Genomic DNA, 23008 nt, shown 5'->3' on the forward strand with positions numbered 1-23008 from the left:
GGAAAGGTACGTTTTTTTCATATCGGTTTCATAAAAGGGCCAGTAAATCCCGAAAGGGCATTCGGTTTCAAAAAGGGCCAGTACATAAGTCTTTTTTGCAAAAAATACATTTTTGGCACAAGTTTTTATCGCTGACTGTACCTTTCTTTCAACAGTCATCTACTGCTCTCCGAGACGTTTCTAAAAACCTTTTACTCGATGCGGGTACGATGTTTCATAACAGAGTTCCTATGGCCACCTTTCTGCTCCATCATCAGATCAGCTCCGTGATACCATAATATTGCATTGTCACGTGCTTTACACATGTGTGCTAATTTCAGCTCAATCGGAAACCGGGAAGTGGGTCAAATTTAGCTTCTACGTTTTGACTCAAACTAACATACTAACAAGGCAAGTTGAATAAAAAATAATCTTGTAAAAAGGGCCTTCGGTTTCAAAAAGGGCCAATACAAAAAGACCTTCACTTTTCGAGTGAAATCGCAGGTAATTGTAAAAGTGACACTGACTTGTCCTACCTACTTATTCCTATATTATCGCTCTAAAATGCCAAGGCCCTTTTGGAAACTCAGGCACTGTATGTGAATGAAATGAAAAGGTTGACTGAATAGAAAATTCAATAACGTAATAATCTGTTATAATATGACTGAATAGTTACTAAGAACGTCATTAGAATTCCCGCAGTTCCCAGTTCAGCGGTATGAAACATTCCAAGATGTAGAGAACTAATCGAGACAGGTACTTAGTTCAAGTTCAGGACTACGAGTAGCAACTACATAGTTGATACTGAAACACTAAATTAATGATCATACATGAAACTGGATTTTTTAGCGATCCATAGAAAACTTAATCATTTCCGTGCAAGGGCAGTAAGGGTAAGTTACTGAAAGGTTAATTTCAGTTACTTACCCTTTTGCTAATAATAAAATTGTGTAATGTTAAAAAAATCGTATAAAATTAAGAAATATAAGGGCGTCAAAATGAGAATACGTATTTTCTTTATTCATTTGTGCGTCTAAAGACACAGATTTTAGTAATTTTTTGCAAGTATTACATTTATACCCCCTCACAAAATTTGACAGAAAAGGCCTGCGGCCCTTGAGCTCGTGTTCAGGCCCCTTTCAGGGACACTCCAGGCCTTGGGCCCCGCGCGGAGCTCGGCCTACGGTCTTCGCTTGGCTTCGAAACTCCGCCGTCGGGTCGGGACTTCTAGACACTTTCCTCAGTAAATTGTATAGGATGGGAGCACTTTCTGTCTAGTTCTAGTGAGGCCTATTTCAAATGTTGATTGCTTGTTTCTAAAGGTACTTGATGCCCTCTACAAACGTTAGCAGTAATCGCATGCGATTTGCAATTGGCGTCTGAGTCATGGATTGTATTCATTGCTCTCACTTTGGCCGATAATTATTTAAATCGCACGTCATTCATTGTACCGTCTGTAGTCCTTTGGGCAATTTGTCTTTAATTTGCGACAATTTACTAATTTTATTAATGTATGTATTTTGGCAAAAAAACAAAGAATCAATTTATTTTGGAAATATTATAAATAGAGAAATTGGAAGCTTTCCTTGTCAGATGTGTGGCAAAATGTGTCGCTCTCGCATAGGTCTCTTTAGTCATCAAAAGCGATGTCTTTTGGACATTGCACCATAAATCGTCTGAAATAGACGCTAAGGCCATATATATATATATATATTATAAATAAAAAGTAACGTCCCTGGATCAAAAGATGAAATGAAAAACCCTCCAAAAGGGTTTCTTAATTTAATCTTTAAAGCATCGATTTCGCTTTCCTTCTTTCCGTGGTCACACTGGTTATTCAGTATGTGGCTAGCTAAATTAAATTAGTAGCGGGAAATGAAAAGTTCTAGAAAATGTTAGAAAGGCACTCGATAGTGAACGCCTTAAAATTATGAATGTTTTGTTGTTTGGAAAAATATTATCAATATAGTGTAAACATCATGGAAAATTTAATTTAATTTAAAAAGAGATACTTACTGGCGCCTAAGTGCGGTTTCACATTATCCGATCCGATATCGGACGGATTTCAGTGGCAACAATCAAAAATGGCGGCTTAAATGTATGAAATATCGGTCCTACATCCGATATCAGGCCCCAATTTCATATAGGTGACAGGTGCGACAATTGTCACAAAATATTACATATGTAGAATTATTGGTTTCACCACGCTGACAGGTGCGACAATTGTAGAATACAATTGTCACGACTAACCATAGGGATAAATGTATCAAATTATGAATAGTAGTTGACTCAAATGGCAATAAGTAAATTTATTTAATGGATATTTTTATGTTTATTGACTGACTATTCGTGTTATTTATAAATTTGATAACAAATTAATATCCGCAATGAAAGTTAATACTTAAATATAAAGGAATAGCTCAACGTTTGATTGAAACGAGTGTATGGCAAAGAAATAGAAATATCTAAGATATATACCTAACTTGGCACTATACTAAGTATTTAATAAGTTTGAATTATTAAGATATATAAAATTTATTTCTTATAAACGTGAATAAAAGAAGAAGAAGTAAAAACATTGACCATTAGGTACTACAATAAAAATATACAAATAACAAATTAAACAAATTAAAACTATTCTAAACGAATAGTTAAAATGCTTAACTAAACTAAAAATATTTGAATTTGGAATTCGGTGTAACCTAAATACGAAGGTAACTCGTTCATTTAAAAACGCTCAAATTAATTTGAGGGTATTTGTATAAAATAATATTAATGATAGCTATTTAGGTACATAGGTATGTAGTATTTTTTATGATACATAAGTTTAAAAACACAATTTAGTATAATAATATGTATTAACGCAGAGAAATCTCAAAAATATACCTAAGTACTAATAATGTTACGAAGGGGCCAATAGCGTTTACTAACAGCAACACTCTTAACTAATCATCGGTAGGCTTTATGCCCTTGTAATAAGGTACTAACATTGCTGCCGATGGTACAATGATAAAAATAAATTAAGATATCCGTAGTTTGCTACAAATTTAATTTCATATTTACGTAGCATTATTGAAACTTATATCGACGGCGAAGTAACAGGAACTCCTAACTAAGTACGAAAACCTAAGTATATAGGTAGGAATTACTGTCACTATCACTAATAGTGTCACTATACAACTCGCATGGGCAGCCATTTTGAACAACGCGTATGTCAACCACAAATTACTACAATTGTCACACAATTCGACACACCTTAATCCTCCTGTCGAGATTCACCGACAATTCTACAAATATGTCGCCTAGAAATAATAATTATTGTTTCACAACATAATTGTAATACATACAATTGTAGCAAAATGCCTGTCATGTTTGTAAGCAATTCTATAGAAAATATTTTATTAAATTGTAATTTGTCACCTGTCATCGACAATTGTCGCTCGACATATGTCACTGACAATTGTAGCCTTTTTGAAATAGGGGCCAGATCCGATAATGTGAAAACGTACTAACATGACCTCTCAATATTTGCCACTTTCAAAATTGCAGACAAAACTGCAAATATGAAAAACAAAAAAAAATTACTTTGGGATCACCTCCAAAGTCCTGGAAGCATTTGTTTTGTTGCTCTATAAAAGTTCAAAAGAAATTTTGGAACATGTTCAAAAATTTGTAAGTACACGAGGTCTGAAGAGGTTAGGCGCGGGTACCTTACAATAGGAGCTCGGAGCATCACAAGGGCAAATGCAACAAGATGAATCGTGTTTCACACGAGCAAACGCGATAGATTTACTTAGACGGGTGCCTGGAACTAATTCCATCTACTGAAGGCTTACTTTGAAACATGAATTCCTTTGCAGTGCTCGTACGATTACAGAGTTAAGCAACCATGTCTAATTAAGTAGTATAATAGGAATAGAAGTCTGAGCAGACAAAGGAGGTAAATTAGAATCCCGACTAATGCACAGAATCGTATAGAGCCTGTATAGATAGCGATATCGTTAGCATCTGAATGCAACTGGCTCAGTCAAATCAATACTGAAGTGTCACTTTTGGTAAGGGTGCTTTCAAGAAAAACGTCAAAATAATGTAAAATTGGCAGTTTTAGTCGGCGAAACTTTCTGTTATCTAATAGATAAAATTAATTAGAACATCTTATTATCTTGATTTTTATCAGACGGGATTTTTGAAAACTAACTCACTAAATTATTTATGAATTTTTCCTCTGCAAAACCCGCATACAGCGCTGAATTAGACGATCTTATTTATAAAATTTGGACAATTTTGAATACTGAAACTGGTAAATTTATAATGCGTAGGTATATCCTATGTACTACAATCTTCTCAAACCACATTTTTATTACTTATAAGGTTTTGAAAAAGAGTAATCGAGGCTAAGACGAATTCAATTTTTTTCAGTAATTACCTAAAATTAAGTGACAATTTCTTTGAAAATCTACATCACATCGAAATTATTTTCGTTCAAAATTAATCTGCAACGTTTAGTAAAATTTCTCTAATGCCTTAGTGATTATAAATTTCTATCTTATATATTTTTGGCATTTTTTTGAAAACGAGCCTTCACCGTCACAATTATTTTGGACATTTTCTCATACTTTGTTAGACCAAGAAGAAAAAGTTCTTATAATATGTTATATATTATATTTGTAAACTACTCTCAAAGCCCTTTCATTTGATACCACACACGGTAGGTATGATTAAGCGCTCGGTTGCGATTTCACTATTTTTCACATGAAATCCCTCTTAACTCTTAAATGTTTGTGAGATCTGTTATTTCTACGTAAGCTCGTATACAGATATATCTGTTTTGATAAACTACTTACTATTTTTTCCAATATTTCTCTAACCTTATAAAACCATAGTTTCTTTAGGCGTAAGTCCGTTTTCACATTATCCGATCCGATATCGGATGTCGGAAGGATTTCAATAGAAAAAATCCAAGATGGCGCCTGTAATGTATGGGATATCGGTCAGACATCCGATATCGAATCGGATAATGTAAAAACGCACTAAGCATCACCAGCACAAAATTAATACTATAATTTCATAAGAAACATAATAGCAGCAATGCAAACAAATGACTATGAATAAAAGTCCCCTTTGTGCAAGAAGAGCTCAGAACTAATCTAGTTTCAGTCTTATAATGAAATGAAAGTTGTAAACGCGAAGTCTTTTACAACTCTTGGCTAAGTAATCTAGGTACCGTAGTAACAATCTGAAGTTCAGAAGTCTTGAAGAATGTTGGTTTTAACTTTGTGGCATCCGCCTTTACCTTTTACGAAGACTTTGTGGTAGTTTTTGAACTGAATAAACGTATATTTTATACAAAAGTATAATAATTTGGAGTTAAAATAAGTTAGTAAAATAATAGTTATTTGTTATACAAAGGTGCAAAGTTGTATTTTAACGACGAGTGTGGAATTGGTTCGTAAATAGAATCCTAAGCTTGGCGAGTTTTTCAACACACAGGAGAAGTAAAATACATTTGCACCCGTATGTAACACAAAACTTTTCCCCTTACAAGGAAAGTACAACGCAGAAAACGCGTTTATCACTGCTTCCAGTAGTTCCACAGGTGGAAAAACATCTTGATCACTATCTTAACCCACTTTTATCATTTTTAAAGCAGAATATTTGCCTATATTCAAGGTCAAATTACTTTATCCACTAGTGGATAAAATGAGTTTTTACCCGCTGGTATTAAAGGACAAAGGAGTTTCCGAGTTAGTGAGGGGAAAAACAATTCTTTACTTCAGACCAGGCTATCTTTATTTTGTTAATACCAATAAATCTACATTTAACTACTCATTCAACCGCGTTCCTCTAAAAATATCATTATGAGAATATTATAGAAAAGTACCTAAATTAATTAAGTCATAATTATGTTATAAAAATACTAAAAATAGAGAGCTTTCGAAACTTAAGTATGTTTCTAGACATACTTATTATGGATAAAGAAATATTTTGGTGTTACTAAATAAAGTTCAATTCCGTAATTATGAAATCATAAGTTACTTCGATCAATGAAATCTCATTAATAGTTCGAAGTTCTATATTTAACATCCCGGACACGACATTGGTCTAAGCACGGCAGCGGTGGGCCGTAAGTATTATCGAATTGATTACACGTCAACTCTTGTAGCCAAAGTACAAGCCCCAGAACTGCGAGACGGCAAGATACCAATGAGGCACATAATTCGATTTGGCAGGCCCTTGGGAGCACATCGTTAATTTCAGTGCTCAATGTACCTACAAGTTACATGTATGTGTGTATAGTCGCGTTTAGTAGAAGATATTACGCAAAATTCTGCCCAGAGGGCGCCTCTAGTAAGGGTGCCTTTCCACCAGAGCTGCGCTAAGGGGGTGTGTTTGCTATCCACCAATTGTTCATTGTTCCACAAAGCATAGCGCTAGTGGGAATGGGTTCGACTAAGCTGATTGGAGGATATCAGACACATCCATATCAACGTAGCACACATCTCTGGTGGAAACGCACCCCAAGGAGGGATTACCACGAACCATGTTCTATTTGTTGCCTCTTTATCGCACTTGTTAATGCGCATGTCAGTCGTGTGACAGGGAATCAACACGTCGAAAGTGGCAAGCAGTAGGCCCTCTGTAAACAAACTGCTTTGATGCATCAAAAATATGATTAGTTATCTAAAAAAGCCTTTACTTAAAAAAATTACTAGAACTTGTTCAGTCATAAATTTTATTTTTTTAGAGAAAGTAGTCGTGTTTGACTTACTTCCCTTAAATTTAACGGAAATCAAGATAGACGGTGCACGGTGTATACTACACGGTGATAGGTATAATAGTAGCTATCTACCTCACAAGGCATTTAACGCCCACACCCTCCATTTATACAATTAAATTATTAAATCATAGCGCATTATTACAAACGGAATACTTGTATAATACGTGAAGGTACCTACCTACATTGAACCCGTACGAATTCCCATATTCTCTTCGATGAACCAGCACCTGACAATCTTGGAGACAATGGTGTGAAACTTATGAATAGTCACTACTACGCTATTCATATTGTAATCAAGCTCTAAGCACAGATTATTAATAAGTTATTAACGTAATAGATCCTTCACTTGACAAATATGTGCTTTATTTAACTAATACTAATAAGTTACTACGTAAAACCACAGAATACATAGTAGGTACAGTAAACCAATTGGAACCCTAGGCCACTGTATAACTATGTCATAGTGACGTTATAAATCAGATTGTAAGAAATCTCTTACTGCTTGTCATTTTGACATGGTTGTAGAGTGGCCTAGGGTTCCAATTGGTTGACTGTACGTACCACGCGACTACACAGACGGGCGCGTGGTGCCTCGGACACTTTGTTACTCGTACCTCGAGGCAACTGCTAGCGGGTAGATACCCGCGAGCACAGTATAAAACCAGTAATAACACTTCTAACAAACGTACGCCGCGCATGTGCACACAAGCGCGTTGTGTACGTACGCAACACATGCAAGCGGATTTGGATAAACGTGGACAAGAATAATATGCATAATGATATTATTTGTGTTTTCTGACTGATATAATGTGGTTTAGTCACATTGATATATTCCATGAAAATGTATGCAGTTTAAAACGCTTATCATTGCAATGTATCACAGTGTTATAGATATTTGTAATTTAGTTTGCTTAATACGGTTTTCTTCTTCTGTTTTTGATTGTTTTCTTTTTATTTTGTTTGTTTTCTTATTTCTTTTCTGGTTAATTCGAGTTTGCACTTCACATATTGAAAATGTATCGAGCTATCTACTTAAGTATAGCATGTTATGGTTTGTAAGTAATATTCGTTTCTTTGTATGGATTTTGTAGGTATTTAAAAAGGCGGCATTTCATGAACATCAAAGCAGTGGGCCTTCTGTACTTGTACTATTATATATTCTGTGGTAATATTCTCATTAAGGAAACTGTAAGTCTGCAATTTAAGTGCTTTAATCTATGTCAATGTACATATAAGCGACTGTTTGTTTCTTATTAAATAAATAAATAATAATAATAAAATATTATTATCTCAGGAATTACTTCCTTTACAACGAGTGCGGGATGCATCGTGATGTGGTGGCAGTAGACGGAAACTTCACGCCGCTCTCCTTGGCGAAACAGAACTGGCGCAAACCTGTGGTACTAAGTACTGCGGACCGCAGGGCGGTATGGGAGAGCAAGCAGCTACACGGGCGGTTCTACAAGGCCCTCACGGGACCCGATGTAGATCTGCTCGCATCGGTGAACTGGTTACGATTCGGGGACCTCTTCGGAGAAACCGAGGGTTTTGCCTGTGCAATTGCGGACGAAGTTATGATGACGAACAACTACCGGAAATATATCCTGAAGGACGGTACGGTCGACATTTGTCAGGCATGCCGCCGTCCCGGAGAGTCACTCAGGCATATCATTTCCGGTTGTTCTCATCTTGCTAACGGCGAGTACTTGCACAGACATAATCTCGTAGCCAGGATTATTCACCAGCAACTTGCTCTTCAATACGGCCTTGTGGACCGCGAAGTACCGTACTACAAGTACTTACCTGCGCCAGTTCTCGAAAATGGTCGTGCCACGCTCTATTGGGATCGATCTATTATCACTGACAGGACTATTGTAGCCAATAAGCCTGACATTGTGATAATAGATCGACTGCAACGCCGGGCAGTGCTCGTTGACATCACCATCCCCCATGATGAGAATCTCGTGAAAGTCGAGAAGGACAAGTCCAGTAAGTACCTAGACTTGGCTCACGAGATAACCGCCATGTGGGATGTTGAATCAACGATCATTGTTCCGATAGTCGTTTCAGCGAACGGTCTCATAGCGAAGAGTCTCGACCAACATCTTAAGAGACTCTCGCTAGGTGGCTGGATCAAGGGCCAGATGCAGAAGGCGGTGATCTTGGACACAGCGCGGATAGTTCGACGGTTCCTCTCTCTGCAGCCCTAACCACCGGCAGCTTGGGCCCTGCCCCGCTGCTGGCGGCACCCTAGGTTAGGTTTTTTATAATATGTTTATATGTTTTTATATTGTTTTGTAAGTGTTTATTTATTTTACTTTTATACTCATATTGTAAAAAACCTAGCTTAAGAAAAGAGATAAATAAATGAAAGAATAAAAATATTATTATACTTATAGTTAATGGTATTAAATAACAACATCTTACTTTCGACGATGTCGAGTAACATATATAGTAATTTTGTTCAACCACGTGCTTTCGAACGCAGTAGTACAGTCACGGACTTTAATTGTTGATCCACTTCTGGGTCATATTTTACTGGAACGCCCTAGCTTATCTATGCTTAACTGTGAGATGTCCAGTATAAATTGAGCTAGAAGTGGATCAACAATTAAAGTCCGTAACAATACCTTTTGCGTCGCCGCTGCCGGAAAGTAGCTACTGAGTCGTTCTTACGGCTCAGCCACGACATTGGTCTAAGCGCGGCAGCGGTGAGCGGCGTCCATACATTAGAGCGAGACACAGCGATGGGACTTTTCGTTCGCACGTATGGCTGCCGCTCACCGCTGTAACGCTTACGGCTCAGCCACGACAATGGTCTAAGCGCGACAGCGGTGAGCGGCGTCCATACATTGGAGCGAGACACAGCGATGGGACTTTTCATTCGCACGTATGGCTGCCGCTCACCGCTGTCGCGCTTAGACCAATGTCGTGGCTGGGCCGTTAGACCAATGTCGTGGCTGGGCCGTTATGCTGTGCCGCGAGTGAGTGACGTATGCCTGCTCTAAGACAGCAATTACTCATCCGGACCATAACGACGTTGAATATAAATAAAATTAAAGGGTATGTGAACTGTAGACCTTACGATATGCTTAGAAAAGGTACAAATGAGAAACACTTAGTTCTTTAAGTCCCATCTTGTCACGATGGTCAAGCTTATCCTACCGGCTGCGCCATATTTATTCATCTACCCAAACATATGAAAGTGTATACTATGATTATCGTGACTTGACCGTAAGTGCGTTTTCACATTATCTGATCCGGTTTCGAATGTCGGAAGGATTTCAAAGGCAAAAATCAAAGATGGCGGCTTAAATGTATGAGATATCGGTCCTACATCCGACATCGGATCGGATAATGTGAAAACGCACTAATAATGACGGTGCTCCACATACGCTACTGGCGCTTAAGTCTTTAATAGCAACTTCCGCATTTTGAAAAATGTCTCACCAAAAAAGTTTTATCCAATCATGAAATCTGGTAACAAATTTTCACGAGAATCGGTTGAGAATTGCAACCTGAAGGAGAACAACCAGACAAACAGACAAACGAGTACTAAAATGCAAATCGAGTTAGACAAACTATAGACGTATAATATGTAGACCTGCGCTGTTGCTCTGGTCAATAATTGGCAGTTTTAAATGGATTTAGTTTACGAGTAATTAGAATAAGGTACAGCGGGCCAAATCTCGACTGGGAGGTAAATGTAACTGGTCCATTTTTCCATGTTTTACAATGTTTGCATTATTAAATAAGAGTGTCCACTGGTTAAATATGGTAGACGTGTCCAGTGGATACATGTAGAACTCAACATCATAGTGTAATAATGGAAAAGATGGATAAGTTACAATTGTCCCCCAGTCGAGATTTGCCCCGCTGTACCTTAATGAGATAAATACCTTCAGATCACCTCAAAATTATACCTAACCTTGACCTGTTAATTAAACACAGTATTTAAAAAACCGGCCAAGAGCGTGTCGGGCAACGCTCAGTGTAGGGTTCCGTAGTTTTCCGTATTTTTCTCAAAACCTACTGAACCTATCAAGTTCAAAACAATTTTCCTAGAAAGTCTTTATAAAGTTCTACTTTTGTGATTTTTTTCATATTTTTTAAACATATGGTTCAAAAGTTAGAGGTGGGGGGACGCACTTTTTTTTCCTTTAGGAGCGATTATTTCCGAAAATATTAATATTATCAAAAAACGATCTTAGTAAACCCTTATTCATTTTTAAATACCTATCTAACAATATATCACATGTTGGGGTTGGAATGAAAAAAAATATCAGCCCCCACTTTACATGTAGGGGGGGTACCCTAATAAAACATTTTTTTCCATTTTTTATTTTTGCACTTTGTTGGCGTGATTGATATACATATTGCTACCAAATTTCAGCTTTCTAGTGCTAACGGTTACTGAGATTATCCGCGGACGGACGGACGGACGGACGGACAGACAGACATGGCGAAACTATAAGGGTTCATAGTTGACTACGGAACCCTAAAAAGGGACATTAGAATTATATTTATGTCGTCACTAGCTTTTTCCCGCGGCTTCGCTCGCGTTAAATTCGAAAATTGCGGAATACTCCATACAAACTTACACCCCTCATTTTAGAGAAGTGGGGAGTTAGAAAGAGACAAAACGTAGCCTATGTCACTTTCCATCCTTTTAACTATCTCCACTTAAAAAAATCATGTCAATTCGTCGTTCCGTTTTGCCGTGAAAGACGGACAAACAAACAGACACACACACTTTCCCAGTTATAATATTAGTATACTAGCTTTTACCCGCGGCTTCGCCCGCGTAATAAAAGTATTCATTAAGATTTTCATTTGGATCCGTAGGGACCGTAGGTTTCTCTGTAGGTATATTTATCTGCGATTATTTCGATCGCACATAGGCACAATACGCACCTAATACTTTTGCTTGCAATGATTGTAGAAATATTACACATCGACCACAGCGTAGGTAATTCTATATACGCTGGGGAAACCTTTATAAACATCCCACATAGCCCGTATTTCGTCACTATGATCGGTGGGTAAAAAGTACTTTTTTCTATTATCCCTTACAATTTTTTACATTATGCTTATTATACTTATCGCAAACGTAATCTTCAAGCAAGCAAACAACGATCGTCTTAGAGCACATTGATTGTAAGAGACCGCGCCGACCGATTATCCGTATCCCTCTAACGATACCCATATTATCCGTATCCGTATCCGTATCGCTATCGCTATCGCTATCCCTATCGCTATCCCTATCGCTATCCCTATCCCTATCCCTATCCCTGATCAAGATGTTTAATGATATAACACTTTAAGTTCTCGCGCTTTGTACACATATTTAAAGTCACATACAGGTCGAACGCGATTAATTAACATTATTTTTACCTTTTTTCCCAACGTTTCGGCCCGGTTGCACTGGCCGTGGTCGCGGAAGACTGACGTCCCAGCAAAATGTCACCGGAGATGTAAACAACACAAAACTACCCGATATTAATTTATATAAATGTTCGGGGTAGACAAATAAATATAATCTACCCGCTTTTAGTTAAGAGCGCTATGACAAAAAAAGGCGATATATTGTAAAATGTACAATAATTATCGGAAAAATTGTACACTTTACTCATACTAAAAGACAGTAAAAGTACTTGTTTCAGTTAGAAAATCTAATTAACTGTCGGTTCATTAAAAAACATATGGAAGAAAAAGCTTTTTCAATTAGTAATGATTTTTTTTTCTGATGCTCGTTTAGGAAAAACCGCGCGAAGCACAGATTTCGGAGCTCTTATTATGTACAATTTGATAAGCTCACTCTCATAAATGCGGTAAATTTAAATTCCTAATATCTTGTACTTTAGGCCCATTAAACAATATTTATCATTTAATCCTTTGAAATTGAGAAATTGAAAGTAAAACGAACTCAATTTTGTCTTGAAAATACATCGAAACAAGTGATCATTTCTCCGAAAATCTACATGTTATCGAAGTTATTTTAGTATATAAATAATCTGCACAATGTGCTTAAATTGCTGTTATCCATTTGTCGTTATAATATTTTATCATGATTTTTTGCCAATTTTTTGAAAACTAGCCTTCCTGTCGCTATTTTACCGGCGACGGACGCCTAGGATTTCAGTGCCGCGCCGGAGCTCGAGGAGGTGAGACGTATGTTGCTTCGCTCTCCAAGTTTTCATCGCAAACGTCGAGAATATTTATCGTTGTGTGGGTCGGACGCCTTGTTTATACACGGGCTATCCTCGCATTGTGTGTGTGTAAACAGCGACCAACGAATTTGATCCTAGATCCGTAAATATTTGCTTTTGTAATATTTTGTTATGTTTGAATGTTTAAGTATTACAACGTTCTGATGATAAATATGCGAAAATTACAATACGGTCAAGATGATAAGACACATCAAGATGGTACTCGGAATCTGATGATGGAGCCAGAAGGTGGTCACCAGTACCAGTGAACCATGTAAGTAAACGACTTCGTGTTTAGGTTCGTTGGGTTCGTCTCAACAAGACCTTTGACAAGAGGTGGTACTCAGGGTCTGATGATGGAGCCAGATGGTGGTCACCAGTACCAATGAACCATATGACTAAACCACTTCGTATTTAGGCTCAATGGGATCGTCTCAATAAGACCTTTGACAAGAGGTGGTACTCGGGATCTGATGATGGAGCCAGAAGGTGGTCACCAGTACCAGTGAACCATGTAAGTAAACGACTTCGTGTTTAGGCTCGTTGGGTTCGTCTCAACAAGACCTTTGACAAGAGGTGGTACTCAGGGTCTGATGATGGAGCCAGATGGTGGTCACCAGTACCAATGAACCATATGACTAAACCACTTCGTATTTAGGCTCAATGGGATCGTCTCAATAAGACCTTTGACAAGAGGTGGTACTCGGGATCTGATGATGGAGCCAGAAGGTGGTCACCAGTACCAGTGAACCATGTAAGTAAACGACTTCGTGTTTAGGCTCGTTGGGTTCGTCTCAACAAGACCTTTGACAAGAGGTGGTACTCAGGGTCTGATGATGGAGCCAGATGGTGGTCACCAGTACCAATGAACCATATGACTAAACCACTTCGTATTTAGGCTCAATGGGATCGTCTCAATAAGACCTTTGACAAGAGGTGGTACTCGGGATCTGATGATGGAGCCAGAAGGTGGTCACCAGTACCAGTGAACCATGTAAGTAAACGACTTCGTGTTTAGGCTCGTTGGGTTCGTCTCAACAAGACCTTTGACAAGAGGTGGTACTCAGGGTCTGATGATGGAGACAGATGGTTGTCACCAGTACCAATGAACCATATGACTAAACCACTTTGTGTTTAGCCTTATTGGGTTCATCTCAATAAGACCTTTAACAAGAGGTGGTACTCAGGGTCTGATGATGGGACCAGATGGTGGTCACCAGTACCAATGAACCATGGAACTAAACCACTTCGTATGTAGGCTCATTGAAATCGTCTCAATAAGACCGTCGACAAGAGGTGGTACTCAGGGTCTGATGATGGAGACAGATGGTGGTTACCAGTACCAATGAACCATATGACTAAACCACATCGTCTTTAGGCTCATTGGGATCGTCTCAATAAGACCTTTGACAAGAGGTGGTACTCATGGTCTGATGATGGAGCCAGATGATGGTCACCAGTACCAGTGATCCATGTAACTAAACCATTTAGTAATCAGGCTCATTGGGTTCTTACTTCTTCTTAATAAGACCTTTGACAAGAGGTGGTACTGAGGGTCTGATGTTGGAGCCAGATGGTGGTCACCGGTACCAATAAACCCATGTAACTGAACCACTTCGTTTTTTTATGTTATTCAAATATGCGAGTTGATTTTTGGTGACCACAATCTCTCTCCATCATCAGACCTTGAGTAACACCTTGAAGTAATTAGAATTATATTTGACTTATTTTATCATCATATTAATATATACTTTACTCTAATACTTATCATATAACAAAAGCAAACATTTGGGATGGGATCTACTTAAATATGATCACAGTTTATAATTATTACTTTAAATTTTTAAATAAATTTTAACGTAATTAATATTATTTTGCGCTATATTCTAGTCTTTTCGTACAAAATAATGTTTATTAGAAATCAAAAGTTTATATCGAGATAGTAGATTGTGGTTGTTATCAAAATTCCATAGGAAGGATCAAGATTGTTTTGTCCATTATTGTAGTGCGAGCGAGTGATAAGACGTGCTAGAAAGGGTCGGCATATTGGGCTCGCGCGGCGGGTAAAATACCTAATTTCGCCCGACGCCGAAATGTTATAACGCTCTTAATGTTTATTTCCCACCATGTTTATTTTAAAGGTAAAAATAATGTTAATTAATCGCGTTCGACCTGTATGTGACTTTAAATATATGTTTAATGATTTCTTATCAAGTGCTAAAATATAAAGTTTCATGGTTTTATCTTTTAAAATTAAGAAATCCCATACAAACTTTCAACCTCTTTTTCGATCCCTTCATCCCTTTTTTTCGAAATAAAAAGTAGCCTATGTTCTGTCTCAGGGTCTAAAGATTGTCTGTTCCAAATTTCATCAAAATCGGTTGCGTGGTTTAAGCGGGAAAGCGTAACAGACAGACAGACAGACAGACAGACAGACAGACAGACAGACAGACAGAGTTACTTTCGCATTTATAATATTAGTATGGATGGATGGATAGATAACCTTCAAAACTAACCTTTATACGTATAGGTATCATTTCCAATAATGGTGCAAGCAGTTGTATTGGTTTGAGCTCTCATAACGTAGGTTCCCGGGGGAAATGAAATCGTTATGACCAACAATAATAGGAAAAATGACAGATCCTCTTACGATTCATATAGGGTCCCGCAATATCTAACGCTTTATTTTGAGCTGTGATTCGTTCTTTGTCAGCGCTACTCACCCTGCTTCGGCCTACCAACTTTACTACCTACCTAATAATAGTCTACTGAAATATTATCAATCAAGAGAGTTGTTCATACTGTTCTTAGATGCGCCAAGGACATGGGACTAGACACGACATCCGATATCGGATCGGATAATGTGAAAACGTACTTACGGAAAACTCTGCGCAGAGGGCCCAGCAGGGTTAGCACATGATTGGCGCGAGAGTTATATCGCCGCGAGGTAGATCACAAGTCTTCTTCTAATTTTATTAATGACATAAGGATGGGTAATCTCTCTAGCGGCAATCATGTGCTAACCCTGCAAGTGCTGACCATATAATACAAGAGAGCGGATCATACAGTTGACATTGTGTGAGTGCATTATGACACGACTCGCTTGGTCATTCACAAAGTACACAGACATGTAAATGGTGCTCGTGTATTGCGCAATAGCCCAATAGGAGCGTCCATCTACTAGTATGTGTGGGTTCAACTTGCGACATACATATTCAATTGTATCTCGTTTTTTAATGCATGTTAAGTAATTATAAAATGTAATGTTTTAAAAAGAAGTGGCCCGCCGAATTTCTTGCTGGTCCCATACTGTATACCCCCCTCTAACTGAGGGGGGACTGAAATCTTCTCGAGGCTGAGGCGTAGGGTTAGAGCCGGCGTAGCTTTATTTGACGTTCATAAGCGCATTGTAATATGCCTACTTGGAAAATAAATATTTCATTTCATTTCAACATAAATCGCCCTACATGTCGTATCTCCTTCTAGGTTCAGAGAGTGCTGAAACTATTTAGAGTTGACAATATTCAAGAAGTTATCCATACCAATATTATAAATGGGAGAGTGTGTGTGTCTGTTTGTTTGTCCGTCTTTCACGGCAAAACGGAGCGACGAATTGACGTGATTTTTTAAGTGGAGATAGTTGACGGGATGGAGAGTGACATAGGCTACCTTTTGTCTCTTTCTAACGCGAGCGAAGCCCTGGGAAAAAGCTAGTTAAAAATAATCTAATAAAAATGACGAATACAGGGAATACTTAATTATTTTACTCGTAATAACAATAGCACAGTAAAAAAAGATCTTATATTTTTAGGACAAGCCGCTTAATTGGAATTAATAAAAACGGTCCGCCCGCGTAGTAGCGAAAAGCTCTGTAGTAAATCCAATTTTACTGAATAATTTATTCGTTATAATGATCATTTTATTCTCCAGGCGAAAATTTGGGTGATCATCGAGTCCCGTGTTCGTATAGTGGTTAACCGGCCATGAATAATGAACATTCGTGAAAGTCAGCTGCCGTTTCTTAGGTGGATTCAGGGACATCTTAAACATTTTAAATTTGGATATATAAACTGTAACGTGTAATGTATCTGTGCATTTACCAAATGAATATGAATATGATATCGGATACAAGAAAGATTTATAAGGCAAAAATCAAAGACAGCGGCTTAGATATAGCGGATCGGGTAATGTGAAAAAGTACTTAATCGGGAGTGTTCTTTAGATGTTTTTCATGAAAATCGGTCCACTATGTCGGGTTTTTTTTTCAAAATTTTAATTTTGTGGTTATTATTATTACCACTCAACTCTTATAAATCGCAACATACCTACTTATTCTCTAACCTATATTTATCTTGGTTGCCCAAGCCACTCACTCTTCAATGAACTATCAATATATCATATGGCTTGGTATTGAAAACAAAACATGAAATAATAGCAAAAACATCTTCTAAAACTCCTCAAGGCGAAACGTAACGATAGCAGGGAGCTTCGCCCAAAAAATCCAATATTTGTTTTGCATCAACGTCAAGTTTGGAAGCTTCGGATAAAAGTAATTTACGCCCCGGCCGGGAAGTTCGGAAAGTGTAAACAATTAGACACCCAGTAATGGGTACCGGGTCGTGAAAAGTTTGAAAGCTGTACATACCTTCAACAACATGGCTTGGTCAAATATGAAGGTAGGTAGGGACCAATCTTTTTAATTCAGCCCAATATACGTCTCACTGCTGGGCACAGGCATGCTATGCCCAAGAAGGCCAGGGTCATCTGTAATCTCCACTCTAGCGGACTTCACAGTAAGGTTCATTAAGGTAATTTCGAAAGTTGCATAAAGTCACCATTATTTCCATCATATCTAAATTCCCTTTTCGAAATTACCCGAGCATTTCTGTCATTCGAAATTACCCTAATGCACCTTACACCTTTAGGTAGTCACACTGACCACAGGAAATCTAGTGGTAAATATCAAATGAAACTTCGCACATGAGTTCGGAAAAACTCATTGGTCGCGCCAGGATAAAAAACCCGCGGCCTCCGAATTGACAGTCAGTCGTTATATCCTAATTTATTCGAATAAGAATTATATTATCAATATTATCATATAAGTGCTTAGCTGATAATACTGTTTTCGTAGTACCACTTCCTATGTTTTTATTTGTTTTGTTTAATATATGTTTGTGTTTTGTTTTCTGAGTAACAAAACCTTTGATTAAGTTACTCAACTTTTATCACGGCAGACCTAAAATTATACCAAATTTTATGTAATATAAGCCTAAGGACCCGAGTCTCAAAATGATTAGAATCATTAATTTTCTGCCCGTCAACCGTTATCTTCCGAATCTGGAAATGAAAGGCTTTCTATACGACAGGATTTTTCTTTTCATGACACACGTTCAGATCATTTTTCAGTATTCCCGCTGAGATAAAAAAAATGTTGTAAATATGCGAAATCATGAGCTTGTGAATAGGGCAAACCTACACTGTCATATATTAAGAGGTGCAAGCACAAATTGCTCGCCCTTAGAGTTGGTCAAAGGCGCAAAGGTGGTGTAGCGGTTTATCACGTCAGCCGCGTTAGCTGGAGACCCGGGTTTGATTCCCGGCTTCGCCACCAGTGGGCTTGATCGCTTTTTCTTTAGTGTAATGGTATCTATTTCAGTTTACGATTTATAATAGAGGTGTTAAAAAACAAATCAAAAAATATGTATTTAATAAAATAATTTTATTTGTTCCCTACATCGAACCTACACTACTTTGAAGGTCCCTATAGTACCTTGAGTCTTTGCTTCGCCTAATTCGCCTTCTAGGCTATACAACCTTCAGTTATTTTAAAAGTTGTAAGAGATTTTAATTGTTTAATGGCTCGAGTCTTTCAGCGAGTACCTAATACGCGTGTACACGGGCGAAACCTACGATGTGTTACATTATAAAATACATAAAGACAAAACTTTAGAAACACAAAACATTGAAATAAACCATAGGTAAACAATGTTTTTTGTACTGGCCTCATAGCTCGCGAAGGCTGGAGGTCGAGCTCCGCGAAGGGTCGAAGGACCGGGGCACAGTATAATAAAGAGTATACTATCGTACAGTATGGCCACTCCCGCTCCCCGCTGAAAGTGCCGCCCACCCCTCGGTTACCTCACAGTTACCGCCTGTCAAAAACGCGAACAGTCGACCTGTCATATTTCACTCATACAAGCATAGGACGCGTTCATCTACACGAGCTTAGACTGTGTGCTAGGAACGTGCCTCTTTCATATATTTGATCGCCAGTGTCCGAGGTGTTACCGGGGTGACCCTGAGAAGTTCTTCCACAGGCTCGCCTCTTATATTCTTGAGAACCTCTATCGCTACAGGTAATAAAGCTTGAAAAAACTATATGAGTCAAGTTTTATCAAAATATAATAGGATCGAAACGTCAAAATAATATGTGTAGTCACAGTGAATAGACTGCCATCTCCCGAAACAAGATAAAAACTTTTGAACATCCGTTTTAACAATTTGGTCCATAAATTCTGAAGTAGATTTTTGTTAAAATTGACAATTATTAATATATATGTATATATATAAAAAGGCGTAGCGCCATCTAGACGACCATACATTTATCGTGATGTTTCCGAGGTACGTCTTTTTTTCTTAATCTCAACAAACTCTAACTAATTACAAGCGTGCCTGGAGATCTTATCGTCGCGTCGCGAAAATATCTGCTAATATTTCAGGAAAAATTTAACCGTAATTCTTGGAAGCGACGGAAATGAGATATCTTTTTTAGAGTTTTTAGATAATTTTTCAAGCGGAACGTGGAATTTTTTTAATATTCGAGGTTGCTATATACGAAATTATCAGTACTATATTAAAGTAAAAATATATATAATAATAATATTCTTTATTGTGCACATTAAGTAATTACAAAGTATTAAAGTAAAAAATAAAATAAGTAATAATATATTAAAGTAAGTATGTAGTATATTAAAGTAAAGTAAGTTAATTTTCAAACGCATGCTGCACCAGCATCTGCTGAGTGCGGCACAAGTTAATTAGTTCTCCTTCGCCCATATGCATAATGTTTATAATACTTATATTAATTGTATGTATATTTATATTTGTGTATAAGTATATGTGTAATGATATGAACGTATTATTTATGTATTTTAATTATTGCAAATAATATTGCTATACTTGTCAATAGTTGTCACCATAAAGTATATTGAATTTGTCACTTGTCATGCTTTCTAAATTTATTTTTCTCACTGCACCCACATTCGCGAATTTCTGTTTGGCCCTATGGTTGACTGGTAGAGATAAAGTCTTAAGGCATTAAGTCCGCCATTTGTACTTTTTTTCCAACTGTGCAATAAAGTTTAAATAAATAAATATTACGCTATTGACATTTGAATACTTGTACTTGGGAGACTCTATTCCTATGCGAATTTAACGAAGCGTAGAGTATCTAGAGCTAAAACCCAGAGAATCTTCCGTTTATTTTAGTGCGTATAGCATATTCACACTATCCGAACCGATATCGGATGTAGGACCTTTTCTCAAAGGAAGGCGCCATCTTTGACATTTCGCTTCCTTGCTACATCCGATGTCGGATCGGATAATGTGAAAACGCACTACAAAAACGCACTAGGTAGGGTAAATAATTGCTCTAATAATGTAAATGTCGTACAACCCTGATCCTTCGACCCTTCCGCCTTATTTCAAACAAAATTAGGGGCTTTCAGGAGACCATTATTTAACTTAAAAGGACTGGGGAAAACTTTTCATTATTAAGGTAGTTTTTTAAGGTTTCTGGAGCCTTGCCAAGATACCAATTTTTGCCAAAGCGAAGGAAACGTTATAATTCTCTCTTTTGCTCACTAATATAGAAGACTCTAGCGATAAATATACATACCATGTCATGATCCTTGGTTGGTATAGCAGTAACATTTACATTTTAAAGTTTCAGAATGTCTCTAATGACGCTTTAGAACACTGTCCGCGTTTTATCTCATGAAAGCACCCTTAAATTAATCCCATCTTACTCGTAATTTAAACATGCGAAACTACGCTATCATAATATGTGGCATTCCAGACCCAAAAGCTCTTTATGAAAAAATACCTATCTGTATTCATCACATAAATGCCTTTACCGGTATTGTTTCTAAAGCCCTAAAGGGTCGGCAACGGTGACCTCTTTCCATCACGCGGACTGTATGACTGTTTGCCTCCGACGTGATATTACAAAAAAAAACGAACCCAGGACCCTTGGCTTAGCAGGCAGGGTCACTACCGACTACGTAATACCGGTCGTCAAATGTCCTTCATTTGAAGCCTTTTGTGATGGAAAGACTCATACATACATACATACATGTATGTGTTAAGCACCCGATTCGCCTAATGTTCATCGCCCCGTTATGAGCACTGCTCAGCAAGATTAAAGTTGCTCATACGTTTCTCGGAACCTATTTATCTAAGTCCACGTACCAAAGATTTCAAATGTAGGGACAAGGCAATTCACATAAACGACTGATTTTTTTTTTTTGCTAAGTAACACAAAACACACTTAACTCTTAACAATAACTTCGCCAAACTGCCTAACTATTCGCGTTTGTTGCGTCTTTTGGTGGAACGCTACAATAACAATAGTTGACGAGTACGAATCGCGCGCGGCCGCGCGTCATTTGTCGCATAGTCACTGCAGGGCTGCAGGTTTCGCTCGCATTTGAGCATAAGGCAGTTAATGATAATGATGACGGCACTGTACAACGCCTAGTCGAAGTGACAATTAATCGTTGACGCTATGCCGGTCGAAACACAGTCTGGCTCTGTCGCGCCACTACACAAGAGTGATAGAGAGAGCTAGCTAAGACGGAACGCTTATGAAGCGTTTAATAGTTATTTGGTATACAAAGGGGCAAAGTTGTATTTTAACGCCGAGTGTGGAATTGAAAAACGAGCAAGTGAAAGGATTCTATAGTTGAACCACGAGCGAAGCGAGTGGTTCGAGAATAGAATCCTGAACTTGCGAGTTTTTTAACACACGAGAAGTAAAATACATTTGCACCCGAGTGTAACACAAAACTTTTCCCCTCACTATAGCGAGGAAACTAAAACGCAAAAAATATGTTTATCACTGCTTCCAGTAGTTCCACAGGTGGTAAATCATCTTATTTACTAGAATCACCTACTTTTATCAATTTTAAAGCAGTTAATTTGACTTTATTCAAGGTCAAATTACTTTACTCACTAGTGGTTAAAATGCGTTTTTACCCGCTGGTATTAAAGGACAAAACACGTGTTTCCGAGCTAGTGAGAGGAAAACGATTTTATCGTTGCCTAGGGTCTAGCCGAATGATAATCCTTGACGCCAGACGCCGATCGAAACAAAGTTTCTAGCTCTATCACGCTAATATGGAAGAGCGACAGAGATAGCTAGCTACGATAACATTATATTATCGTAAACGTTCCATTTGCCTAAATACGTACCCTGTGGCCGTATGTCACGTCCTTAAGAAGTACCTATATATGTCAACCTACAAGATTGATGCCTGTGACTCGGGTTCGGAGTAAGCAATTTTTCCTCGCGACTTAGCCCTACAAGACAAAAATAATGACCGTAATAATTAATCAAATCTCTTTACAGCTTTACAGGTACCTATGTAAATCTTGAACAAATACTGGACATTTCCTTGCTTACCTATTTGCTTGTGAAAAAGTCTAAGTAAATACCTAAGTATCTACTTTTTACCACGAGGGTGGCAAAGAGGCATACGGCCCGCCTAATGGTAATCAGTCACGGTAACCTGCAACTCCAAGTAGTACCAATTACCTGCGGATTGCTCGACAACCAAGTCATCATAATTATTTCAAAGTTTAAAATCGAGTTCATTCATTTCATTTCATATACCTGAATATGTCTTATACGATCTTAGACTTATAAATAGGTATATCTACTCGCAGAATGGTCAGATTCTGATGCACCTACCCAAACCGACTTTCGGTGCCAATATTCCTATAGGTACGGTCAACCAATTTGAATCTTAGGTCACTCTAGAAC

The 23008-nt window shown here is 37.9% G+C and overlaps 2 protein-coding genes across 2 annotated transcripts in view; one reads left to right on the forward strand and one right to left on the reverse strand.

Annotated features, from left to right (window-relative positions):
* LOC125236750 (small G protein signaling modulator 2-like) overlaps nt 1-17623 on the reverse strand; it is a 195097-nt gene extending 177474 nt beyond the window's left edge. The window contains exon 1 of the mRNA XM_048143675.1: nt 17612-17623. Coding sequence (XP_047999632.1) covers nt 17612-17623 — 12 coding nt within the window. The remainder of the gene's footprint in view (nt 1-17611) is intronic.
* Nucleotides 1-23008, forward strand: part of LOC125236461 (vacuolar protein sorting-associated protein 33A) — a 79315-nt gene that overhangs the window by 26630 nt on the left and 29677 nt on the right. The window lies entirely within an intron of this gene.

Source organism: Leguminivora glycinivorella, chromosome 19 (genome assembly GCF_023078275.1).
Source record: "Leguminivora glycinivorella isolate SPB_JAAS2020 chromosome 19, LegGlyc_1.1, whole genome shotgun sequence".
NCBI lineage: Eukaryota > Metazoa > Arthropoda > Insecta > Lepidoptera > Tortricidae > Leguminivora > Leguminivora glycinivorella.